Genomic DNA, 24,535 nt, shown 5'->3' with positions numbered 1-24,535 from the left:
GCTCCGAGGTTTAAATGCGAGTCCTTTGTTTTAAGAATGTTGTGGTCTGTATCTTGCCAAGAACTGCCACGACTTTCGAAAAAGATACAGTAAGATGGAAGTACAGATGCTAAATTATCAACAGAACAACTTGAATTGTTCGATAATAATTAATTTATCATTTATAATTCAGTTATATAAATTATTTAAAGGAATAAAGTTATATTTTTTTCCATTTTGACAGAGTTTAATTAACAACGGACCGTCTAATATCATAACGTTAATTTGAGTGATATCGGTTGCTTTAGGAAGTCGACATTATTTGAATTTAATACTACTAAGAAAGATAAACGCTGGTGTTTTTACGCCACTATATGACACCAGGAGGAGTTCTCCATAACGGCTATTCCAGTAGACGAGTATGTATGCCACTTTCATTACCGCCCCTCCCACACCTGCAAATTTCGCAGGTGGTGCCTAGAGCGTGAACAAATTTGTCGAGGACTGCTCATATACTATCACAAATTTAATCAATCATGTATGACCAAAAGGATTAGGACACGAATATTGTATACTGTTGCCAGAAGTCCACCGCACATATTTGCTGAGACATACGAATATAAGTTTCGTTGGTCTCTTTGCGCAGAAGCAGTACGTTAGAAGCCAGTATAGTTATGAATCAGAACTTACAACATGAGATGGTGGTTGTGTGCCTTAGTAACCTTAGTGTGAGTTCAATAGCGATCCTCTTGAAGCTCCCGACCGAAACCACTGTGACGAATATTACACTACGATGAAAGTTGTAGTGTGATAGATACCTAATCGAAAAAATAGTCTGGACGGCTTCCAAACTCAGAATGTGTTCGACGAACATAAAGAGGGCATTTCGTGCCAAATTAAACATTTCATCTGCGGTAAACAAGATTGAGCGGGTTCAAGGGGAACACCCGTCAGTACGTCAACTATCCATGGAGAGACATACGAATATAAGTTTCATTGGTCTCCTTGGGCAAAAGCAGTATGTTAGAAGTAAGTATAGTTATGAATCGGAACTTACATGAGATGGTGGTTGGGTGCCACCTTACTGTGAGTTCAACTGAGACCCTACATGGTCTTGAATTTAATAGGACAGTTGCGTATAAGCCCAATATCATGCTCACCAAAGCGAAACATCGAGCGTTTGGAGTGATGCTGTTCCCAGCGACCGAGGAATCTACAACGGTGGCAGAAGGTGCTAAGGTGTGACGAACCGCGGCACACAATTGCGATGATCCTACAGAACTGCTTTGTGGCGAGTGACGTCGAAACATTAGACTGGCTTGCTGAAACAGCGGATCTCAGCCCCACAACACCTGTGTGACGAATTTGAGTACGATGGATTAGGCTGCGGCCAAAATAGCCCTCTTCCATACCGGCTCTGGTAGCTGTTTTACAAGAGGAACGGAGACAAATTCCAGCAAACACCGGTTGTTCGAAGAATGTATACTAAGCAGGGTTGAGGTTGTCATACATGCCAGAAGGACTATGCATTAGGATTTTGAATTAAAAATCCTTTTTGAAATTACCCTTTGTATCCGATGGCAAGGCGGCATCGCACAGTCATCCAGATAACAATCTGGCTGATTATGAGCGATGGAAATGGCCCATCGCCAAGTTTTTCAATATTTCATTTTAATGGAAACAACGTAATGAATGAAATTTTCTGTTTATACTCCGTGATGGCCACACTTGTTTGATTTCATCCAAATAAGCTCCAATTTCGCATTTTTAATCAGAATTTTTCTATCAATTTTATTGATCACTGTACTAAAATATACGGAGCATTTACAGGGTTCTACAAGTGAGAACCCACCCCCGAGAAACTTACTTTGCTGAACTGCAGATTGAAATTACTATATTATAAAATGCATTATACAATTATTATAATTTATTTTGTGTGTGAAAAAGAGTGCTGATGTTCGGAATCAGTTTGATTGAAACTCTTGCAAGGACTAGGAATTTTGCTCTCGCGGGACTTTGGCTCACAGCGTCATGAAAAAAAAAAAAAAGAGTAGTAAAACTCAGAGTGTAGTTACGTTCTTTTTGAAGACCAACGTTTTTAAATCACAGAAATGAAGAGAAATCTCGCTGCAATGTAGCCCAATGTTTATGCAGTACTCTGAACATGAGAAGTGCCGTGTCACATAGTCCACTGTGTTGCAAAATGCATAGTGACAAATCGGTGTTATTTAAAAGTTTAAGAAAGATAGTCGTATTAGTGGTAAGAATTTGGCGAAAAAATATGGAGTAAAGCAATCGTTAATTTTGGCTATTAAAAAGAGAAGTCAGTTTTAAAAATCTGCTTCCGAACTGACTGATTATCAGGACAAATTACTCATTTGAAATGGTCAACCATCATTTAGTTTGGATAATGATTGTTCCGCTGTCATACAAAATTACTTGGGAAATTTTTTTCAGTTTCTATGTAAATTAAGGATCGATACCACGTATATTACTTCAATCTTAAACGTTTGTATGGTACTGTCATATAGTCACCTCTTCATCAACCCTAGTTTCTTGACTCTCGTTTCTCAACTCATTTCTCGGCATTCTGCAGAAATGTTCCGTTTCCGGATGTGATTTTCTCTTTAATGACTTCCTTTCTATAATAACATTGACCATTACTGCAGTTCTCCAATATTTCTAAAGAAACATGGAATGGTCCACTTTATACCTTTTATCTGTTATCTTTAACTCCCCTGCATAGGTGGTCGTGCTCGAGTATGAACAGAACATTCTTCATCCTTTTCTCCTTCTGCCGACCAGGTTAGCCGGGTGGGTAAAGTGCCTGCCTAGCAACCCAAAGGTCGCGGGTTCGAATCCCGCCTCGGGCTTGGATCAAAGTACTGCAAAAAACCTTGAGAGGTGCATTATGGCCACAGAAGCTGATGCACCAAGAAAAAAAAAAAAAAAAAAAAGATATTTTTTCTCCTTCACCATAAAAAGATGAGATGCTATCGCCAAATGAAATAAGCATGGATTCTTTTTATCTTTCTTTCTTTCTTTACAATCGGGTGATTTTCCCACCGAAAGTATAAAAATCACCGGACAGAATCTTAAGAAATCATGATAATGAAACCAAAAATAGGGTCAACTTCAATTATCAAAATTACTTTTATCGATCCTTTTTACTTAAAAACTAAAAACCTAAATTGTTCTTTAACTTAAAAACTTAGGACATGCGAACAAGATGGTTTTATGCTACGTAAATTACTAAACTGAAACATTAGGTTTATATTGTTTATTTAATCACCAGTAAGCTCTTGGTTTAGTAAACTATACATTATAGTACACTCTCGAAAAATTCGGATGAATTCATGAAAATACTAAATAAACGAGACTAACGTCCTAATTCCGGGTTTTCAGCATGTGCAACATTAAAATCCATCCGTGAAAACACACACACTCCCTATAGACATTATTGTACTGGCGCACAATATGGCCTAAAATGCTGATGCACCGTAACAATCAACAACAACTTTGTAGCAAGGTCTCTCGTTTTCTTTTACTGTGAAGATTAAATAAGTAAATATTGCTTTATTATAACCTAAGATGTTTACATTCAGATGCTAGAACGGTTTTAATTATCTCGTATGAGTGCCGGTGGTCTTCATCCTCTCTGGTAGAAAGCATTATCGTTATGCTTTCATGAAACCACCTGCCAGCAAGATCAAAATGTGATAGGATTTAACCTCTATACTGTTCGCCATATTCTGTGAACTTGACCCACGGGCAACGGGCTACTTGTGAAGCGTTGAGCAGCGTTATGAAAATGCACGGCTGTAATTCCGGTGTGTTTATCTATTCTTTGAAATGCATGAGTACCTACTTGGGTGCATGGTTTTCTCTCTACAGTAATTACATGTTATTTTTTTTATTTGGTTTTAGAAATTTTGAATATATTTAATAGTGTTTACGAAAATTCCAGGGATTTTTCTGTGGAAATGGGACAATCATTCATTGTTACAGAAGTCAGCAACCTCGCTCACGATGGATAACTCCCCATCATTAGTAAGTTTGAACTTGGGTAAACTTCAAAAATAAGCAATTCTGTTCAACGAACCACACAAATAAAATCGATATAGTCATTTAGAGAAATGATGGAATATCTCAAAATGACCATATGCCAGAAAAATATTTGTAAGAATCTTTTTAATTGCTATTTTATGACCAAAAATAAAAGGAACTGCTATAGAAAAAGAAAGAACTATACTATAGCCATTACTTCTAGGAAATTTAAGTTTCGCTGGAACCTCGGGTAGGTATTATTAAACTCAGAAACGTTACTTGGTATAAAAATTTGTGGCTATTGATGAAAACAGCATTTCCAAATATGTTACATGTGTATTCCTAGGAGTACAAGACGTGTCTTCAAAATATACGCCACATTTAACCAACACAAATATGCCTTCATCGTAATTCTTAAAATTGGTTGTTTAGAAGTTTTTACAGCATTCTCATACTGCATAAAGACAAAAGACATTGAATGAAGCGTAATTGTATTTAATCGAGTTGGTTATATTTTTGGGCTTGTTTTTTTTTTTTTTTTTTTTTGTCAATCATATAATAAATTATCTGTTTGTTTATACTCCGGGACGACCAAACGATCAGAGGAGTTCACAAGATAGACAGAATACAAGAAACAGCACCGTATTTAGCAGTCACGGGCTTGAACCCCGGTCACTCAAGGCACGTGTACTTATGCACCCGCGCGCCTGACCACTAGGCTACAGTGGCCTTTATAAGTATCTTACAAAGGCAAACACAAATGTCACCCGATCTGCATTCTGTTGCACCAGACTTCAAAGCTTGTACGCTTCTAAAGATATTCATGTGAGCATTACAATTGCTTTTACTGATTCTAAATTCAAAATTTTTGGATTAGAGAATCGATAAAATTGGATTAAAGGCACGATGTAGGTTTATTTAATAAATAAAATAATACTCGTACATTATTTATAAGCGTTGTTTCTATCTACTGCCCAAGAAAGCACATTTTTTTCTTAATATTTTTCACATTAAGTCACAGGCAAGAACAAGTCTACAGACCACGGAGCAATTGCTTCGCTGTCTTGTTAATTTTTACTTCATTTTATTCATAATTAAAACAAATATATATTAATTTTCGCTATTAAAATTAATTAAATTAAATTAACATTTAATTAAATTTAATTTTATATTACAATTAATTTAATTTATATCTCAAATTAGCCAAAACAGTAATATCAAATCTTTTTTATCGCATAGAAAATGCAGTAAAAAGGTTTGATATCAGCATTTGTAGTGTTGCAACAACGGTAAATTAAACACACCTTATACATTTGAAATTTTCCACAGTATTAATTAATTTCACAGACACAGTGAATTCGTTATTGATAAAACCATTTAAGGGAATTCGGGAATTCTGATGTTGTAGATAAGAAATTTTTCTAAATGAGAACTATATTATTACTCATTCGTAAATGGTGCCATCCTCGGAACTTCGTTTCGGTGACTACTGATACCTTATTATGTATTTCTTTTAGAAAAATGTTCTACATTCGTAGTGTAGCATTTAAGCAGCTCCTAATGGTAGCCTTACAATTTGAGATACCGATGTACTTTTGGTTTTTTATTCAACTCTGCTTGTGTTATAAAAAAAAAAAAGAAAAAAAAAGATGGGAATTCCATTATAGTAATAATACTTCTATAATAATAATAAATTAAGATGCATTCTATTATTTTAATAAGACCAAAGGCCGAAAAAGATGACTATAGTTTCCTGTCTTTATGAACCACATTTCTCCTATCCCCTTTTCGAACCGCCTATTCTAACCTTTTCATATCACGTACCACGTATTTCTAGGGTACACCAGTGGTCTAGAATAGCAGTTCTTGACCGCGGGTACGTGTGCCTTGAGGGTACAACGTTTAAAGCATATATTTTCTCTTTAAACCAGTACAGATATTTTATTTATTTTATTAACTAACTTTAGTCACATAACTCACATCTGTACGGCCAAAATGGCTAGGAGGGTCAAGATTGTAGGTTATTTTATAAATTGTCATTATTGAAGGGCTGACATTGGCACACATTTTAAAGTAGGCGTTGATAGCTTTTATACCCCTTTCATATTCAAGAACAAAATTAGAATAAATTTGATAATATTATTATTTTACCAGTTTATTACTAGTGCTAGGCAACTTTTGTTACTTTAGAAATAGCGTTATAGCATGGAATTTTTTATAAATAAAATAATTCGTTGCGTCCAGTTATAAGTTCGTACTTTGAAATCCCATACTTCACTTTAAGAGGTAAAAAATATCCATTGATTATTAACAGCAAAAATATAAAGACGTGATTTTCGCTATCTGTACCACTGTTAAGAGTGCTACTTTCATTTCCGTAGGAATAAATGACAACAGTCAAGAACAAGAACAAGGGTTTGGTTCAATACTTCCTATGAGTTCTGCAATTACTGAACAACCTAATTGCCCTACACACAGGTCACAAAAGAGGAATGTAGGTTAACAGCTCCGTATATAATTTTAAAATTACCACAGTATTTAGGTTTTTAGTGTGAGCGGAACCCTTTTACTTTTGCTAGGCATAGAGCTAACCAAATATTAGTAAAAACGGGCAGAACAAATCTTATTTCAAAATGGTTAAATGTCTTTAATATTATCGGTTACATATTTCGTATATCATTGAGGTCTAAACGCTTTATGTTGAACACTTTGCATCTTGGGACGGTGTTAATAAATGTATGATGATAATGAAGCTAACCTACTTTACTGGATTAGCTAAAACAACTCAGGACAAGATGTCTCAGTGCGTAGGCTGCATGTGTCCTAAGGTTAGTTTGTTTGGGCGAATGAAAACAGCCAGGATAAAATTTTAAAATAAAATCATTCGCTTCACTGTCTGTGATTGGTCAAGCTTTTGAAAATGACTGTCTTTGAAAATGACTCAAATTTCTCATCTTATCGATGAAATTTACCTCGGACCTATTCGAACAAGTGGCCAGTAACACCAGAAGAAATGATTGAATGCTTGCTTTTATTTATAAAACTAAAGATTCTGGCTTTTCACTGAGTATTATTTTCCTTCAGATATAACATTCTCACAAGAGTAAAATGAGTAATGACTGTTTCCTTGCTTAGTTGTCCAGAGGCACTCATTAAAATCTTGCTACTGATACCAAAATGAAAGAAACCAAGTTATTTGTAGCATCCTAATTAATTTCCTTCTCCTTTACTTATCTTTCCTTTTTATTTTATTCAGAATCAAAATCTAATTTCTGTTTCCATGTTTTCTTTAAGTCTTTCCTACGGATTTCTGATTATTATAGCTATTAAAAATTAATGCCGCAATATATTTTTTCACACAGAAATGGGATTGTTTATATTACACTACAACGTACCATCTTTAGTTTCATACTCTCGTGTCTTCAGAGTTCATTGTATTTTTTAGTCAGTATGCAGAAAAGGCAGTGATTGTTTAATTTACACTATAATTCCATAAATTATTGAGACACAATACTCGACCAGTCAAGTTTCTGACGGCTGGCAATAAAATATAGAGGAGCTGTAGAACGATGAACTGTTTATCATAAATATACCAGCTTCATGGCCATTTGAAAATCAATGGTCCTTGTATTCGTAGGTGTGATCCAGTCGAGCACTGGATTATTTAAGTAAGTGAGCAATCAATTATTACGTACACAATCGATGTTTATTGAGTGAAAAGCGAAAGTGGGATGGAAAAATATTCATTTGGTAAACAATAGATATGGGTTGAACAAATATTCATTGGGTAAACAGTTTCGATAAACAGTGCATACGGGACCAACAGACACTATTTGCAATGCACGGTGGAAAAGCGTGGCGGATGATCAAACGCCAATAAATATCACCAAATACTACTGTAAGCGTGACGGACGGACAAACGGAAATTATCCTCTTCTCTCCAGATGAGGATGTCAATGAAGAAAAACAGAAGGACCTGTAACCAACCTACATACACTGCTCGACAAAATTAACAGAACATGTAGAAAACGTGGTGTAACTCGTGCAGCTTGCGATGAAGCAGGACAAAATTTTGTATGGCAGTGTACCACAGAATAAGGATGAAATGAGACAGCGAGAAACTGCGAACAGAACAAGGGATATTTACAGGAGTTGTATAGGGATTACCAAAAAGGTCACATTACAGAAGCCGATACAAGATGATCGAAAATATGGTCACATGACATCAGTACGGCGTATGATCCCCTCCAACGGCTTAATAGGCCTGACAGCGATGAATCATGTTCGATATGAGGGTGTCTATAAGATTCTGTGGCAACAAATCCCATTCTTCCACCAGGCTGACCTTAGCTCACCAAGTGACCGAGGAGTTGGCTGTCGCCGTGAAATGTGACGCTCAAGGGCATCCCACACATGTTCAGTAGGATTTAAGTCTGCTTATCGTGCTGGCCACGGCAGTCGTTGGATATCTTCAGTTTCAAGGTATTCCTCCACCACATGAGCTTTATGCGCAGTGGCGTTGTCGAGCATGAAAAGAAAATCTGGGCCAACTGCACCCCTAAAAAGTTCCACATAGAGTTCGAGGATCTGTTCTCGGTACTCTGCGCAGTTACGTACCCGTCGGACTCCTATCAGACCGAAGGCAGTTCATATCTGCGTTCGCCTTAATTTTATTAGAGCGCAATTTTCAAGAAATGCATATATGAAGGAACGTTGTTCCAAAGAACAGAAGTAAAAGGGACAAATGAGGAAGGGGAAAAACTACTTATTTAGTTATGTGAGTCTTAAGGTGAACTATGGTTGGATTTTCACTTGTTGCCCAAGTTCAGACTGCTTTGGAAAAATAAATGGAATTATAGATCCTAATTCAGAAGAACAGTGCCCATGGAAATAGTTACAGAAAATGTATACTGCAAAAATGAAAGTGATACAGACTGAAGTGAGTTTGTAAGCAAGGAATCACTAAATACCCACGTTGTACAAAGTCAGCAGCTGTTCAGAAGAAAGCAAGATCGAGAACTTGGTAGAAAAATGTAGGTTTTTTTTTTTATGCAGGGGAAGTAATATTTGTGATATACTTATGCAAAGAAAGGCGAGAAGTGGGGGTTATTCCTAATGAAGGTATCGTGTCTAGAAGTCTGAATGTCGTTGAAGACGAGAATGGGAGCAGCAGCCTATATTTTGCAAGAAATAAGACAAGATTGGGTTTTAGAATAATTGAAGTTAACTAAAAGTTTTTTCCTCTGAGGAGAATTGTCCCTAAGAAACTCGTAGTGGACATTCTAGAAGTTGTACCTGTTTGTGCAGAACGCTGTTTGAAAAGTAGACTGGAAAATAGAATGGAGTGCGCTATTATCAGTAAAACTATGGACCGAATTTCCAGTCAATGGAAGGTTATTAAAATACAGGTGGGAAAAAAAAGGAAGGTGAAAGAACAGAATTTGGGTGACCTACCACTAGTTGAGCAGTTAAAAGATAGAGAGCCATCACAGTTAGCAGAGAGCATATAAGCACCGTTGACCCAACGCCCAGGGAAAAGACCATGGTTCGTATTTCGTCAATGACGCAAGAAATTTGGGCTTTTTTCACAAAGTGGTTGAGTTAGTGGGTCTCAGGAGAGTGTTGAACAGTTCCCCACCCCCGGACACGCGGGTTTTTCTTTTAGAAAATAAGCATATCGAACACAGAACACACGTAATTTACAGGCATAATATATGTGGCGCAATATGGTTTAAGTCGCTAATGTGCCTTAAATTCTATAACAACAGCCATCAGAGACTAAACTAAACTAAACCTGGTACAAAGTTGTAAAAAAAAAAAAAAAAAAAAACAGAAAGCAGACCATAAGATGGATGCTTATTTAGAAAACACTCATATCAAATAAATCAAATGCCTTTGAAACGTGGAGAGCAGCTACTTGAGTTTCTCCGAACTTTTTTCCAAAGATGAGTAACACATGCTAAGATACCGCCGATGCATATACTGACGGAATCTATACTGGCGATTCTTAATCACATGGAAAATTTCAAGAGTTGAGGTCGATAGATTTCCATTACTTTGGAAAAAGTTCAGCTAAGTGCAATGGGGCGATAATTGAAAGGAAGAAATATATGTAACTCTTTTCAGGAATTGGTTAGACATGAACAATCTCTAGAGAAGTAAAAACACCCGCGGAATAAGAGAGTACAAAAAAGGTAATACAAAACAAGAGTTAACGCTGCAGAAAATGTTTTAAAAACAAGTGGAGAAATGCCATCAGGAAATTTTGAACAATCTCTCAGAGTGGGCTGTGTTGAACAAATTAAAGATCTCATCTAAGAAAACCAGGATGATGGTATTTAAAAAGCACTTTGATTACAAGCGCCCGCCCAGAGTACTGTTGAATGGAAGGCAGGTTCCTTTTGTGTCTAGTATTAAGCATTTGGGTTTGATTTTGGATGACCGGCTGGGTTTTCATCTGCACGTGTCACATTTGAGGGATAAACTAAAGAAATTTACTTCTTTCGTGATGCGTATTTCCAGGAAAGAGTGGGGTCTTAATAAACGCACGATGCTATTATACTACAAGACCATTTTCTTGCCGATTGTCGCATATGCTGCGGGAGTTTGGATGAATGCTGTGATCAAGGTCAAAATTAAAAATCAACTTATGTGGCTGCAGAGATCTATGTTGCTAGCATTGCTGTATGCTCCTCGGACTGTCTCGACGGTTGCACTGCAGGTGATCGCAGGTGCTCTTCCAGTTGATTTATATGTATTGTACCGTGGTATGTTATATGCACTAAGAAAAGGAATTTCGGCTCAGTGCCTGGGCATCTCTATTGACCTGACTGCCAACATTAAAGAGGAAAAAGTCAGAATTTGGAACTCCCTCATTGCCATGTGGAGGATTCGATGGAGCTCTTCTGCATTTGGCGAGACAACAAGAAGAATTATTCCAGCGGCGGATTTTGCTATGTCAAAGACAGTGTCTTCTTGGTTTTGTCCTACGATGTTTACAAGTTATATATTGACCGGACACGGATCTTTTCGTGACAAACTATTTTCAAAAGGATTGGAGCCTGATCCGTGGTGTTCTTGTGGTGATGCAGAAACTTGGACGCACGTGTTGTTTGTTTGTCCTTTTTATGGATCAGAGCGTCGTCGACTTTTCGACGAGGTTTCTCCCTTTACTGAGGATAACATGAAGATCCTTTTACAAGATGCATCTAGCTTCCGGGCTCTGCAGAGATTTGCTGCCGCTGTGTTTGCCAGAAGAACAATCATAAGGCACTTTTCAGATCTAGAGTTGGCAGCATATGTGAATCATGCATGATTGCATCTGGGTTCGGGTGCTTCAGTCTGGGAAGCTATTTGTCCGGTCTGTGGCTCCTGAACATGTACCACTACGGTGGTTTTTTTTTTTTTTTTTTTTTTCCTTGGTTCTCGGGTTTGGGCGGCCTGAGACCAGGGATGTTGGCACCCAACAGTATTGCACTTCCTCTGTTGGGTGCAGGTTAGTGCCTTGCACTTCAGTATACAATAGTAGAGACAGGTCCGGCTCCACGTGCCCAGGGTCGGGCATCAGCCTACAGCTGAAGATATCAGCTGTTTCCTGATGGCAGAGTGACCTGACATAAACAACATACTAAGTTCATAAACATTTCTTTAATACAAGTTTAACCTTTCCTATACAAAATTTGACTATTTTTCTTTAGATATAATTAGTGTAATTTATATCTAAAAATGCTCTTGTTTTGAATATTCAATTTCTTAGCTATGTTTCAGGCCCACTTTACAGTTATCTGTTTTATTTAAAGAATTAGGTGGAGATGGGCATATGCCTGGGAACCACCCCGACACAGTATACACACACACACACACACACACACACACAGGACCTGAGAGAATACTTTTTGGCTTCAAGATTTTTGTAATGTGTTTCTATCGGAAAATCAAGAGATACATTGAATGGAATGTATTTGATACTGCAGAAGGGGACCCACCAAGATCACCGATGCAAGAATAAAAGTAAGATGCTAAAAAGTCAGCCTTACTTTAGATGAGGACGCCATAACGGTAGTGGAGGTATGAGTATACAAAACTTTTGGCCAACAGTTCCAGACAGAAACCAGAAGACTCCGCTACAATATGGACATGAAACAAGTTTCCTACTCTTCGACTGTTTCAAAATCGAGTTTGAATTTATTAGCAACCCTTCTACTACTATTTCAAACTTTAGCGAACATAGCAATTGACATGTACTATATTCTTATCTTGCACAGCCTTGGAATATTTATTGGGAAACCAAGGTTTGGATCAAGGAGGAGATCGGAATTAGGAATAAAGGATTTCATTTCTACAATAATAATCTCACTGACACGTCTGGACAAAAATCAGAATCAGAGGATTTAAAACAGTAGTCCAATCAAGAAAAGGAGGGATAGATACGACGCAGATCATCTTATTTCGCATTCTTACAATGCCAAAAAGACACGAGAGTGAAATGGATATTGGAGAAGAGACTATCATCAAGTTGTTAAGTAAGATAACCAGCACACAACTAACATTAAATGTGCATTTTTAAGGGTTGTTGGTGAGAAAACAGATTAAGATTCTTGGTTGAGGATGAATAAATAAAGAAGTTGTCCGTTTATCCACTTGCGATAACTAACTAAATTGTGCTTAATTGGTTAATAAGTAATCATTATCACTGTAATTCCCGAAGGTCAATGCAAATTTTCCTAATATGTTTTATGAGGTCCTTAGTAATAGGAAAAAGCCAGATCCAGCTAGTGCGGTCTCTCCTGGCTAACTCGTAAGTCTAGAATATGACACTAACTGGAGTTATGGACATTAATATCACCAAGAAAAATTACTTCACTCTTAATAAAATTAGTTTGGAGGAAGTCAACTGTAAAAGAAAGATCTGGGTGAAAAGTTTAAAAAGTTCTAAGCAATTTATAGAATTGGGAGAAAGACTGAGAGAAACAAATGAAATTAATGGAATAGGTATAGAGATTCGATGCCAATTGTAGTCAAAATATAGAGATTCAAGACTGGAAGTCTCTGATAAAGAGAAGACCACTAGCATCATCTTTAAAATGGAAGGAATCATAGAGTGAATAATTACAATAAATAAATGAGATGAGTAATTGTTAAGGCAACATGAAAATTGAGATTTTGTAAGAAAAAGTAGTTTTTCTGACAGAATCTCAAAATATTTACGGTTGTGGTTGTTTTTCAATTAAATTACTCGTAAGGCGTCAGTATAATAGTTTTGTAATTTATATGAATCCTATGGTCGGTTTGCTCCTATGAGAAGTATTTTTAGTTTGTTCAGTTAAAAGTGAACCTTTCAAATTAAATTAACTGAAAACTTATAGCTTTAGTTAGAAAGGTTATAACTATAAACTAAACTTAGCAATTTATGTATGTACTATTTATCTAAGTTCAAAATGTTTCTTTATTCCTCCTCGAAACGGCCTTGCATGCACAGATCTGTGAGAACTTCTGTGTGTCTTTCTTATCAAAGTGAGAAGTGATAGCTAAAAAGTGAAGGTCACGTGATTTTCCGAAGAATGGGCGTGCAGTGTCAACATAGGGACAAAGACGGAAACAGCACTACCACCTGAACACCTGCAAGTGATGTGTTAGCAGGGCTCTTAAACGAGAACGAGGGAGTGGGAATTGCACTGTGACCGAGAAGGCTGAAAAGAAAACAGTAATAGAACGGCATAAGGAGAAATACGAAGCCCAAATATTAAATTAATAGAAGGTTTAGATAAAGAGCAAAAGAACTCTGAACGAGATGTTCGAATTGTGACTGTGGGTAGGAGATTTTCCTGATGTGCTAGATATTTTGGTTGCTCCGCTGAAGCATATCACTTATTCCACAAGGTCCTTTTTAAGGAAATACAACTTGCTAAACGAAATATAGAAACTCAACTGCAAAATGACGTGCAATCTATAACATAATACATGGATGGCACTATTACATTACTTTTTCACAATTTTTCTGATAATTTCTTTCTGTTCGTGGTTCTGTTTGCAACTACCTAAAGGTAGTTGCAAACAGAACCATGTGAGGTCTGCATGACGTCACTCTTTGGAGAGATATAAATTTGAATCTCAAAAAATGGAGGAATTTTAATTGCCTTTTCAGTCGCGATTATAATTAGCCCATTTTAGGCGGAGAAATGGTTTCGCAGATTAAGTTATTATAGGTTTTCAGGCAGAAAAATATGCAAATCGGTCCACGAATACAAACACTTGTACAGATAACGCGACAAACCCAAAGTGACACATGAATTAGTGCACTATGACCCAAGTAGTAAAACAGGCACACACACACACACACGCACGCGCGCGCGCACACACACACACACACAGCATCTGAGAAACTAGCTCTCGTCAATAACAGAAGGAATATTTTAATAATTTGGTACGTAAGTTCGTCAGTGGTGAAGGTCATAAAGCTTCAACGCCTAGAAACTTTTTCGTTTTATTCCATAAATCTACCTTAAGAACACCACTTACAGACCAATATTTGAAGCATAATGGGGTTGTTTTGGCACTGACCTAATAATTCAATTCAAGTTGCCCCTCAACTCGACATGCCTGAACACTATTTACAAAGGGTAGCAATATACTATGTGTGACCTTGAAAAATACATCACAGTTCAGTATCTTTCAACTATCTGATTCCACTTATAGCATGACAAGTTAACACTAAAACAATATCATCAAAATAAATAAAACAGTAAACTTCAAAATCAGTATTGCCTCCTATACCAAAAGACATATTCCGAATACATATAATAATTATTAACTATTTTAATTTCGGAGTGCTTGTTCTAAAATAAGTGAAGTTTCAATTGTTCCTACTCCACTTCAAGTGCAATGGCATCGTCATCACATTTGTTAAGTAATAAAAAAAATTAAATTTCTGTGCAGTTTTACCGACTCTTTATGACTTCGAAATTCAGGCCATACTGTTGTTCCAATTCCATCAATGGAACTGAAGCGTAATAGTGAACAATGATAATATAACTATATAAAGGGTCATCCTTAAAAACAGAAAATATCAAATAGGTTAAAACCAACCCAAAAAGCTTTATCATTAATTACCTTATTTTATTTAAGATACGTTCCATTTAAATGGAAAGGAGGTAATGCTAATACGTTATAGCATTACCTACTAATACGAAAAGTTATTGTGAATGTAATCGATCATACATAAAAAAAATTGCATAGAAAGATAAACACGTAAAATGATGTAGCAATGATATGGAAAAGTATCTAAGATTCTTGACGTCTTTCTGATCTGGTAGGCCGATAATAAAAATTGGAGGAACGGGTTGCACAGAAAGGATTTGTCTTCATTTTTGTTAATTTGTATGATCTAAGGTTAGTCAATGTTTACGAAATTTAACATATTAAAATCATGAACAGCGACAACTGGTATTCGTTGTCATGATTATAAAGGGACTTGCTCACCTATTTACAGCAATGATTTCTAAATATGTAAGAGGTCAGAGACTTGCTCAGAATCACAGCAGCACAACTCAAATATTGCACAGCTTTATCGAAGTGCTATTCTCTTAACGACTTTTCCCCCCTTAAATTTAAATGCTAAACACACCCATATACGCATCTTAAATCACTTACCATTCGTGACGTATAATCCATGATAATAATCCACAGTAGTGGCACGAGTTGGCAACAACAAACTAAACACGTTTATTTTCACTTCCACGTGCGCCACCAATTCTGAACGTCACTTGACAAACCAAACAACCATATCTGAAAGCAAGCTTTGCGGTGGTTTCCATTCGTTGGGCAGCTTGAAATATTCTTCAAACTGTAGCATGGAAATCATAAACGATATTGTTATCTTACTTTGCGTCAACAGCCTGAAGCGTGTGAAGAACAGAAGGACGAGCCATAAACCACTACAATACTTGACTTGGGTCTGATCGAAATGACGTTAAGACTGTCATTTCTCCGCACAAACAAAAGTCGTTAAGACTAAAGGAATGAAAGACACTGCCCTCTAGGGATATTTCGTATATTGTGAGCGTACCAATTCGTGCACCTTTTACACCAGATGAACTCCCTCTCTGTCTCACAGACGCAGCGACAAACAACACACACGAACCATACCCAAGCTCTTGTTGCGCGCGCTTTGCTAGTTGGAAAACGGAGGAGACAGAGAGGAAGGAAGAGTCGATTTGGTTTAGGGGTTTACTGTGTTCGTCCTATATCGCTTCTTTTGACTATTTGTATATATATACATATGTACATGTTGTACACACACATACTTAATTTTTTGTTATCCAGAGAGTTTTCATATATTTCACATGAACAAAAAATACATATACGTCACATGCAGGCAATGTCTTCGGAGATGTACATTAATTGAGAAGCAACGTACTTTTCATTTAAATTAAAGTTGAAAATTTAGGACTTGCACCATAGTATGAGGCAGGTTCGGTGTATTGATGTCTTATATAATTTATTTCGCTTCATTAAATAATGTAAGGAATTAAATTTACAATTGCATAATTAATTACAAACATGCAAAAACTAAAATATATAAATCGGATATCTTACAGACTTAGGTCGATAACCGACGACACTTAATTTAAAAAAATAATAATAAAAAAAAACAGAAAATACATATAAACCGTGAAAATCATGACAAAGAAAAGTGAAAAAAAAATTAAAAATCACAAAATTTGGAATCGCAATGTTTCACAAGGACAATCGCCGCTCTCTCAGATAATTTTTTTAGAGTTGTTCATTCCAGAAAACAGAATTGGAAATTAGTGAGAAAATAAGTACAGTACTTCAATCTGCACAGAGTGTGCAGATTGTTTTAATTTCTTAAAGGATTGCGGATTATTCTCAGACGTTTCGTGGTACTGTACTTCCTTTACCATTTCTTCGGTGAATGCCTGAAATAGTGTCCTTAGTAATATCAGTAATGTCTGATAGTAATATCAGTCTCATATACCAACCTTCGTATGTGAGGCTGATGGCGTGAGGAGACTTCGTTTATCCTTATTACACCATCAATTTCATCACATACTAGCCTTGGTATGTGAAGCTGATGGTATAATAAAGGCAGAATTTCAGCCAATCACTGAAGAAGTGGTCTTAGAATAAATCTGTAATCCTTCATTTCTGAATAATTTCCATTTGTTTATTTGCCAGTTCATCATGCAGCTGAAAGAACATCTGAAAAGAAAATGCTTTTTTTTTGTTCGTGATTATAAAGATGTGGTGTATTCGGATTCAGTAAGCCGACATGCAAAAGTTGAATGTAAGCAATCAAATGAGCCTCTGTACCTCTTTTTTTTTTTTTTTTCTTTTTTTTTTTTTGTGGAAAGGGAAGCCCTCGCCTGATGCACATTCGGACGATAATAATGTCCTGAGGCTAAGCGTGCTTCTAAAGTTCGGGCTGCAAATTTTGCGGAGGAAAATCCGATTACCAATAAGTAGAATTAATAAAGTTTCAAAATTTCATGACGCAAATACATATTAGCGATTTCAAAACAATACATTATTAAGCTCATTAACGTTTCAAAAGAATCTGCATACATATCTTTCTCAGAGTATAGCTAAGTCACTTTGAGAAAAAACTGCACCGTAGTGTTTCAATGCACCACATTCGTTTCAACCAGTAATCAGCCAGATAACTGCATATCAGAACGATAACTCAGCATAGAGCCAACATGAAAACCAAGTACTGTATTGGCAGAAGATTGTTGGAGTATTGCCCTAATTGTTGTGAAGAATCCTCAGAACCAGTTTACCTCGGAATGAAGTCTACGAAATTACGACAATATTTCTTCAGAATTTTTAACCTTGTTGAACTGCACTGCACTGCAAAATTCCTGGAGAAAGGGGAGAAGTGGGTTTATACACTTAGTTGTCCTCTCCGCTTTATCCGGTTGGGATCTAGTAACTGTGCAAGTCATATCCCTGGATTACTATATGATGCGGATCTGATAACAATATACTATTGCTGGAAATACCATAATGATGGCACGAGAAAAGTTAACCTGAAGCGCCTGGCAACACCATAACTCTCCTTCACTAGCTTTCATTGTCTTCATCAAGCACATGAGCTGAGGAAGAGAGAAGGATGCATGAGTGCGAAGCACAGGGTTTGGCCACAGAAAGGATCCCCTAAATACTTATTTGTTATAACATAGTTATAAGTAAAATGTATGGTAGTCCAAAACCAACCAGGCACTTGGTCCCCACAATAAAATTGCAAGCTTTTGATCAAACATAACGGGGCCATTGTTTTAATGATCCATAGATTCCTCTGTATAAGATGGCAAGCCCATATTAGTCCTACCGTCTTAACGATGCTACTAGAACCAGTATGCATTGGACTAAACGATTATTTTCAAACTCTTCAATGTCCAATTCTGGGGATTGTACACTGCGAGCGTTTCTTCCTGTCACAGGCAGATAGCAGGGTGGGAAGAAAGGAGTCAGGTCGGTATTTACTACTCTCTTCTAAACTGGGCAGTTCCATTGACATCATAAATTAGTATAGCTATCATTGCAATTCACGGCTATTTTAAGCTGTTATTTTGGCCAAGCTGACTGTACGTTCGAGCAAACTCACTGGGCTCAGTTCGCTGGAGCGTCAACCACTAGTTTCAGGCCATGGTTTTCTTTTTATTTTTATTTTATTTTATTATTATTTTATTTATTTATATATTTTTTGTCTCTCAATGCTTATTTACTCTTCTATGGGAGTCATTGGTGGTATGTCCTTGATACTGCTGCGAGTGACTATGCCACCAGGGCTGCATTGCTACGGTGATACTGGTGCCACCTTCCCTAATACCACGTTCAAAATTGGTTTGATCACATTTACTTTCCTATTTGCACGTCACAAATGCACCGTAAACAACTGTGCGTTTGTCTGTTATTACGTATATATGTGGCACGCTGGCATTAGCGATTACTATATTTATAAGAATATGGCATTCCCAATAAGTTTTCCACTGAGTTCACAGAAACGACAGAAAATACACACACTAAAGACCTTTAAAAACCTTGGTACTTGTAATGGATGTACTCATTTTATGAATTTTATGAATTATTTTTATTTAAATTATTTATAGGAAAAAAATAAGGACTATAAGCTTCATACGAGAAAAAAATAAGGACTATAAGCTTCATACGAGAAAAAAAAAAAAGTGATTATTGCTGTGTTATTGTTGGTTGAAACTCGAATAACACATGTTTCCATTCCAACAAGCAACATTTTCTCCAAAAGAGTACAATCGAGTAAAATAAAAAGGAAAGGAACTTTCTCACAAAAGAATCGTCCTAATGTTATTGCAAATATCTTTAGTTTCTAATAGGAAATACAGGTATACGGAAAAAACGAACACATAACTTCCTATTTTAAGTTTAGAAGAACAAATTTGAACAATATTAGCTGAATAGAATTCAAAAGCAATAAATGTTCTTGTTATGTTTAATGGATAATAGCAGTAAACCTTCCCATCGAATGATAGCCATTTCACCAGATTGATGTGCGCTATTAGCCATGCCTAACCGAACTCAGTGAGGGTGAATGGCTGTTCTTACCGCCCTACGAACAAATACTTCTCTAGCACAGCCTTCCGAGGTGAATGAAAGCATGTAAGGTGGTACTGACCGATCCTGATGAGAGGAGAAAGTAGAGTTAATTGGATGACTGGACGAACAGTATTTTGTTGTTTTCAAGAATTCCCGTTGCGGCAGGCTTTAAGTGATAGAAAGAAAACCAGGTTTCACTTTTCTTTTTTACACGCGTCTTTTTTTTTTTTTTAATCTAATCTAAAACAATCTGCTGAACATTTTGAAAGCATTTATTAAAAATAATAATAAACAAACTTTCGTAAGGCAAACAAGTCAACATTTCGCAAAGTGTTTTTTGTCTGAGATTTACTGCGTACATGCGTTCAGATACCAATTGATCTTTACCTGACTTCCATTTGTTGAAGAGTGATACCATTTTAATCAAAAAGAAGCATTCAAAGTTATCATCCTAAGAAAATTAGGTCACATAAATAATTTTATGTGACCTAATTTTCTGTCTAGCAAGGGCCTACTTGTTTCTTATTTAAGTTTCTGCAACTACTCATCATTAAATTAAAATACTGTATTGGATTTTTAACCTCTCTAAATTATGATAAACATTTGAGTTCGTATTTACTCTTTGCATACATTAGCTTTACCAAAAATAAATTCAGAAACAACAATCACGTGTTTATTGTCAGTAAAGTCCACAACATCACCGCTCATCCACACATAACTGGGTCTGTTCTGGGACGAGAATCTCACTTTCACACTTTCAAGCATAATCTTAAAACCAGAAAAACCAAAACCTATTAGAACCACGTGGAGACCTAGGCAGCAGTTTCTTGGATTAACTAACACCCAACCCACTGTTCACAATGCACAAAGGTATTATCTACCGGTAATCATGTATACGTCATTTAGTCTGCTCCACCAATCACCTCTCATAGTTCCCAAAGCTGAAATAGTGGCATAGTGTTTGGGTAAGGCGCCACCGGCGGTTTCCCACATCTTCGTCATAGCACTCTTGAGAGGTATATAGAACCTCTGTAAAAGCCAGAAAAGGTGTAGTGTGTTTGTTGTACGTGAAAAGTGTTGTGTTGGGTTCTGTTGTTATGTTCTGGCTTCTTAGCCGCAGGGCCCTAGTGTGACTCCACGTTGCCCGCCACCACAACTGGGAGGTGAGCCAGGCTGTACATAGTACTCTGGCTGCTCTCCGTCAGGGGTAGTCTGAGTTTCCTGACGGAGAAAAAAAAAAAAAAGAGACGGTGAGAGTGAATGGGGAAGATAGTGTGAGGAGTGGAATCAAAGTCGGAACAAGGAGGAGGATGAGGAGAGAAGGCATCCTCTGGGGAAGCAAAAAGGTGGGAGGGGAGAAGTAGAGTGTAGCGTGTGTTTAGTGTCAAACGGCACCAGGGGTTTCTCCCATCTCCGCGTGCTATATATTTTGGGTGTGAAACAGAACACTGTCAATGCCAGAGGTTTAAAGTGTATGGATTTTGTACATGTGTAGTGTCGTGTACCGTTGTTCCTCTGGTCATTTAGCTGCTGGGCCCCTAATGGGACCCAACGTTGTTGCCCCACTCCGCCCCGTGGAGGCAGACCAGGTACATCAGTATCATAGTTACTTACTCTGGCAGGTCCTGCCACCTAATTTCCTGAGATTTCAGTGGCAAGGACCTATAAAAAAAAAAAAAAAAAAACACCGCTATAGATAGGGGTCAGCAAAAACAAAAGGAGTACTAGTTGGGCGATTTGATGTTATTAAGTTGTTGGGTGTAGGGCTCAAGCAATTTGGAGTTGATTCGGACGCTAGTTGTAAGTTAGAGAAGCGGAGGGAGACTGAAGACTGTGGGGGAAAGATAGCGATACGGGGTCCATAGAGAAGATTACCCCAAGTCAGTAGAGCAGGCCCATGCCCCACCAGAGTGAAAAAGAGGGGCGCCGAGGGGGGAGACCAGGGGTAACCTCCCCCTCCTGCCTGGGGAGTGGAGACAAAGGACCACGCAAGGGAGCGTGGCTAGGGAGGCCTAATGGCAGCAGCTGAGCTGTGCTGGTGGTTGTGTCACTCCTTGGACGAACGAAGGAAGATTCCCCCCCCCTCTCTCTCTCTGAGAGGACTGTCATATCCAGGAAGTTTCTTATTTTGATCTTCAGTGGGTGGTGTTTGGGTGCCTAACCCGTCTAGCAGTGAAAACAGACTGCGAAAACTCAGTAAAGGCGGCGTAGCGCTGCTCTTCCATTATAATCAGGTTTTCACAATGCCGAGGATTATCTTGGATTTTAGTGGCAAACCTTAGCCGGAACGCGTCATATTCATGGCAATCATACATTACGTGATCCTACGTTTCTTCAGCCCCGCAGTGACAGTGAATCATCTTCAGTGCCTAGGTATGTTAGCTTCCCTTTAAAGGGTCCGTGGCTTGTCAAGAGAAATGTAGTATGGAGGCCTGGAGGGGAGAAGTGGGAATCACCCCGACATTGGAAACCCACACATTGCCAGGGAAAGGATGACAGTTTTCAGAACAAGGGAAGTCTGCAATGGAGAGCGCCATGATGGCATCCTACATCTGGCAAGTCAGATGTCAGCGGCACTCGATCAACCCAAAGGTAATCAGGTCCAAGAAAAGTGCGAGGAGTTAGTGTCATCAGTTGGATTGTCCTGCAATTGATAATGCGTGCCTCAGGTGGATAGAATGCCTTCTCTGGAATATTCGTACGTCTTAAGCGAACTCAGTTAGAGCTATGTAGAAGTTTTCTTCTGTGAGAAAAAGGTGCTCATAATTTCGGAGATTTTCCTGTATCTTAGTAAATAGTCTAGTCCTGTAGTCATCATACTGGGGACAGAGTTAAATGACATGACACGTTTCCAGCTTTCTTCATCGCCAGACACAGAATGAATTTTCTTCAATTCTGAGCGTGATTAATTTATGTCTAAATGGGCTATGCCCTGTAAGCAGGAAGGTGACCTGAAGTCCTGGTGCAAACCAGGGAGGAGGCTTTTGGTATGTCAGTAATACAATTGAAATAAAATTTTGGTTACAGCACCTTTTGTTGTTGAATCCCAGTGATCTTGCATATTTCACGCGGTTTGTCTGCTATCCTTCTCTTTTCCTGTTTTGGGTCGTTTGCCATGTCAAGCTGAATGCCAGCGACTGTGCAAGGGATCCCTTTTCTGAGTTTATCTCAGAGCTAAAATGGGCTTGGAGGTAGTTAAAAAAATATCGAGCAATCCCTTTACCATCTCAAAATCCACACTAGATTCCACCTAGGTTTCCCGCCTTGGAGTTTGCTACAACATCCAAAAACATCCCTGTTCTTGTCAGATCCTTACAAACCAGAACGGCTCTCCTGATGTTTCTCAAGCAGTGAAACAACTATATAAGAGATGTGCCTCCGATGGATCTCAATACCAGCTACGAAGAAAACTTTGCAATCTGTCAAGCAGCCAGATTGTTTCCTGTGAATGCAATTAGCCTTTCCAACACTTCGGAGCTTAACTTCGAAATGTTCTGTGAAGATAAAACCTACAAGAAGATAATCATTGCTGATCTCTATAAATTTACATCTTGTCTCCTGACTGATGTCTATCACCACAAGAACTTTTAAAACTTACTTCCAGCTGGACTTCACTGCGCATCTTGTTATGCGCGTTACCTTTCTGTTCAGTATTATTGTTTACATTACATCCTTTTATTTTATGTATATACTCAGTGACCAATTTATATGGGTCGCTTCTTCAGTAACAGCATCGCATGTTCGTACCATGCGATATAAAGCAGATGGACATATAAGTATGGATGCCGTATATATGCGACTCAGTGCTGGAATGAGCAAGATAAAAGATTTAAGCGATTTTTAACGGGGAATGATAGTCGGCGCCTGGATTACTGGCATAAATATCTCGGAAACTGCAACCATGCTAGGATTTTTACGTAAGACTGAGTCTTGGTTGTATCGTGATTGCTCCAATAACTAAACATCCAGAAAATGGCGATCCTGTGGTTGAAAACAGCTCGTTGATGCGAGAGGCTAATGGAGGGTAACAAGCAGTCCTGCTTTCAGGCTGCCCACGCCTGAGAGTGGTATCAGGAACACCAACAGTCCACTGTTGGACAGTGAAGGATTAGAAAAATGTTGCCTGATATGACAAATCCTGGTTCCCGCTGTTTCACACTGACTACAGAACCCGCATAAGGCGATAACAGCATCAATCCATGGACCAATAATGGCAGATGCCAATGCAGGCTGAGAATAGTGGGGTAATGGTTAGGAGTGCTTTCTTGATGCACATTTGGTTCCCTGGTACAAGTGGGGCAACATTTACATATAACGGGTTACATGGAAATTGTTTCCTACCAGGTACATCCCTTTGTAACTGCAGTGTATCCACCTGGGAATGGTTCCTTCAACAAGATAATGCACCATGCCACAAGGCAAGAATTGTAAAGAAATGGTTCCGAGAACATGACAGCCTACTGCGGCGTCCATCCTAGTCACATGTCCCAAGCCAATTAAGTACCTATGTGGAATGAAGTCGAGAGATCCGCAATCATCCAATTTGCAACTGTGAGAGTAAATGAGTCAACATAAAGCAGCATTCGTTTCATGCTTTCGACACCTCGTTGAGTCCATGCAATGACGAATCCAAGCTGTTCTGAGAGCTAAAGTGAAGGATCTATTCATCATTAGGTAGATGCACCTAATAAACTGGCCACTCAGTGGGGATTATATATTTATTAAAAACTTCTTTTACCTTATGTGTATACTGAATGTAATGTACTACCTTTTTTACACCCATTTAAACCATATGGCTATCCCAAGGTCAATGTAATAAATATTTTTCTATTATATTTCGATTCGAATTGTTTCGAAGTAGTATTCCTAAAGATTATAATAATGCCTGGCTGTGATAGTAAAATAGTTACCAGTC

General features: G+C 37.8%; 1 protein-coding gene across 3 annotated transcripts in view; it reads right to left on the bottom strand.

The window, feature by feature from the left end:
- The window catches only part of LOC150090018 (pleckstrin homology domain-containing family G member 4B-like), a 1,014,666-nt gene that overhangs the window by 642,672 nt on the left and 347,459 nt on the right, over positions 1-24,535 (bottom strand). Inside the window, exon 1 of one of the 3 annotated variants that reach the window (XM_090389715.1) lies at positions 15,676-15,777. The exons of the other annotated variants lie outside the window; for them this stretch is intronic. Coding sequence (XP_090245841.1) covers positions 15,676-15,696 — 21 coding nt within the window. The 5' untranslated portion in view covers positions 15,697-15,777. Of the gene's footprint in view, positions 1-15,675; positions 15,778-24,535 lie in introns of those variants that run through there. 3 annotated transcript variants of the gene reach the window in all.

This window comes from Mastigoproctus giganteus, chromosome 2 (assembly GCF_048544385.1).
Source record: "Mastigoproctus giganteus isolate SK-2022 chromosome 2, ASM4854438v1, whole genome shotgun sequence".
Lineage (NCBI taxonomy): Eukaryota > Metazoa > Arthropoda > Arachnida > Uropygi > Thelyphonidae > Mastigoproctus > Mastigoproctus giganteus.
The sequence above is the reverse complement of the archived record's forward strand: the minus strand, read 5'-3'. Positions and strand labels throughout refer to the sequence as shown.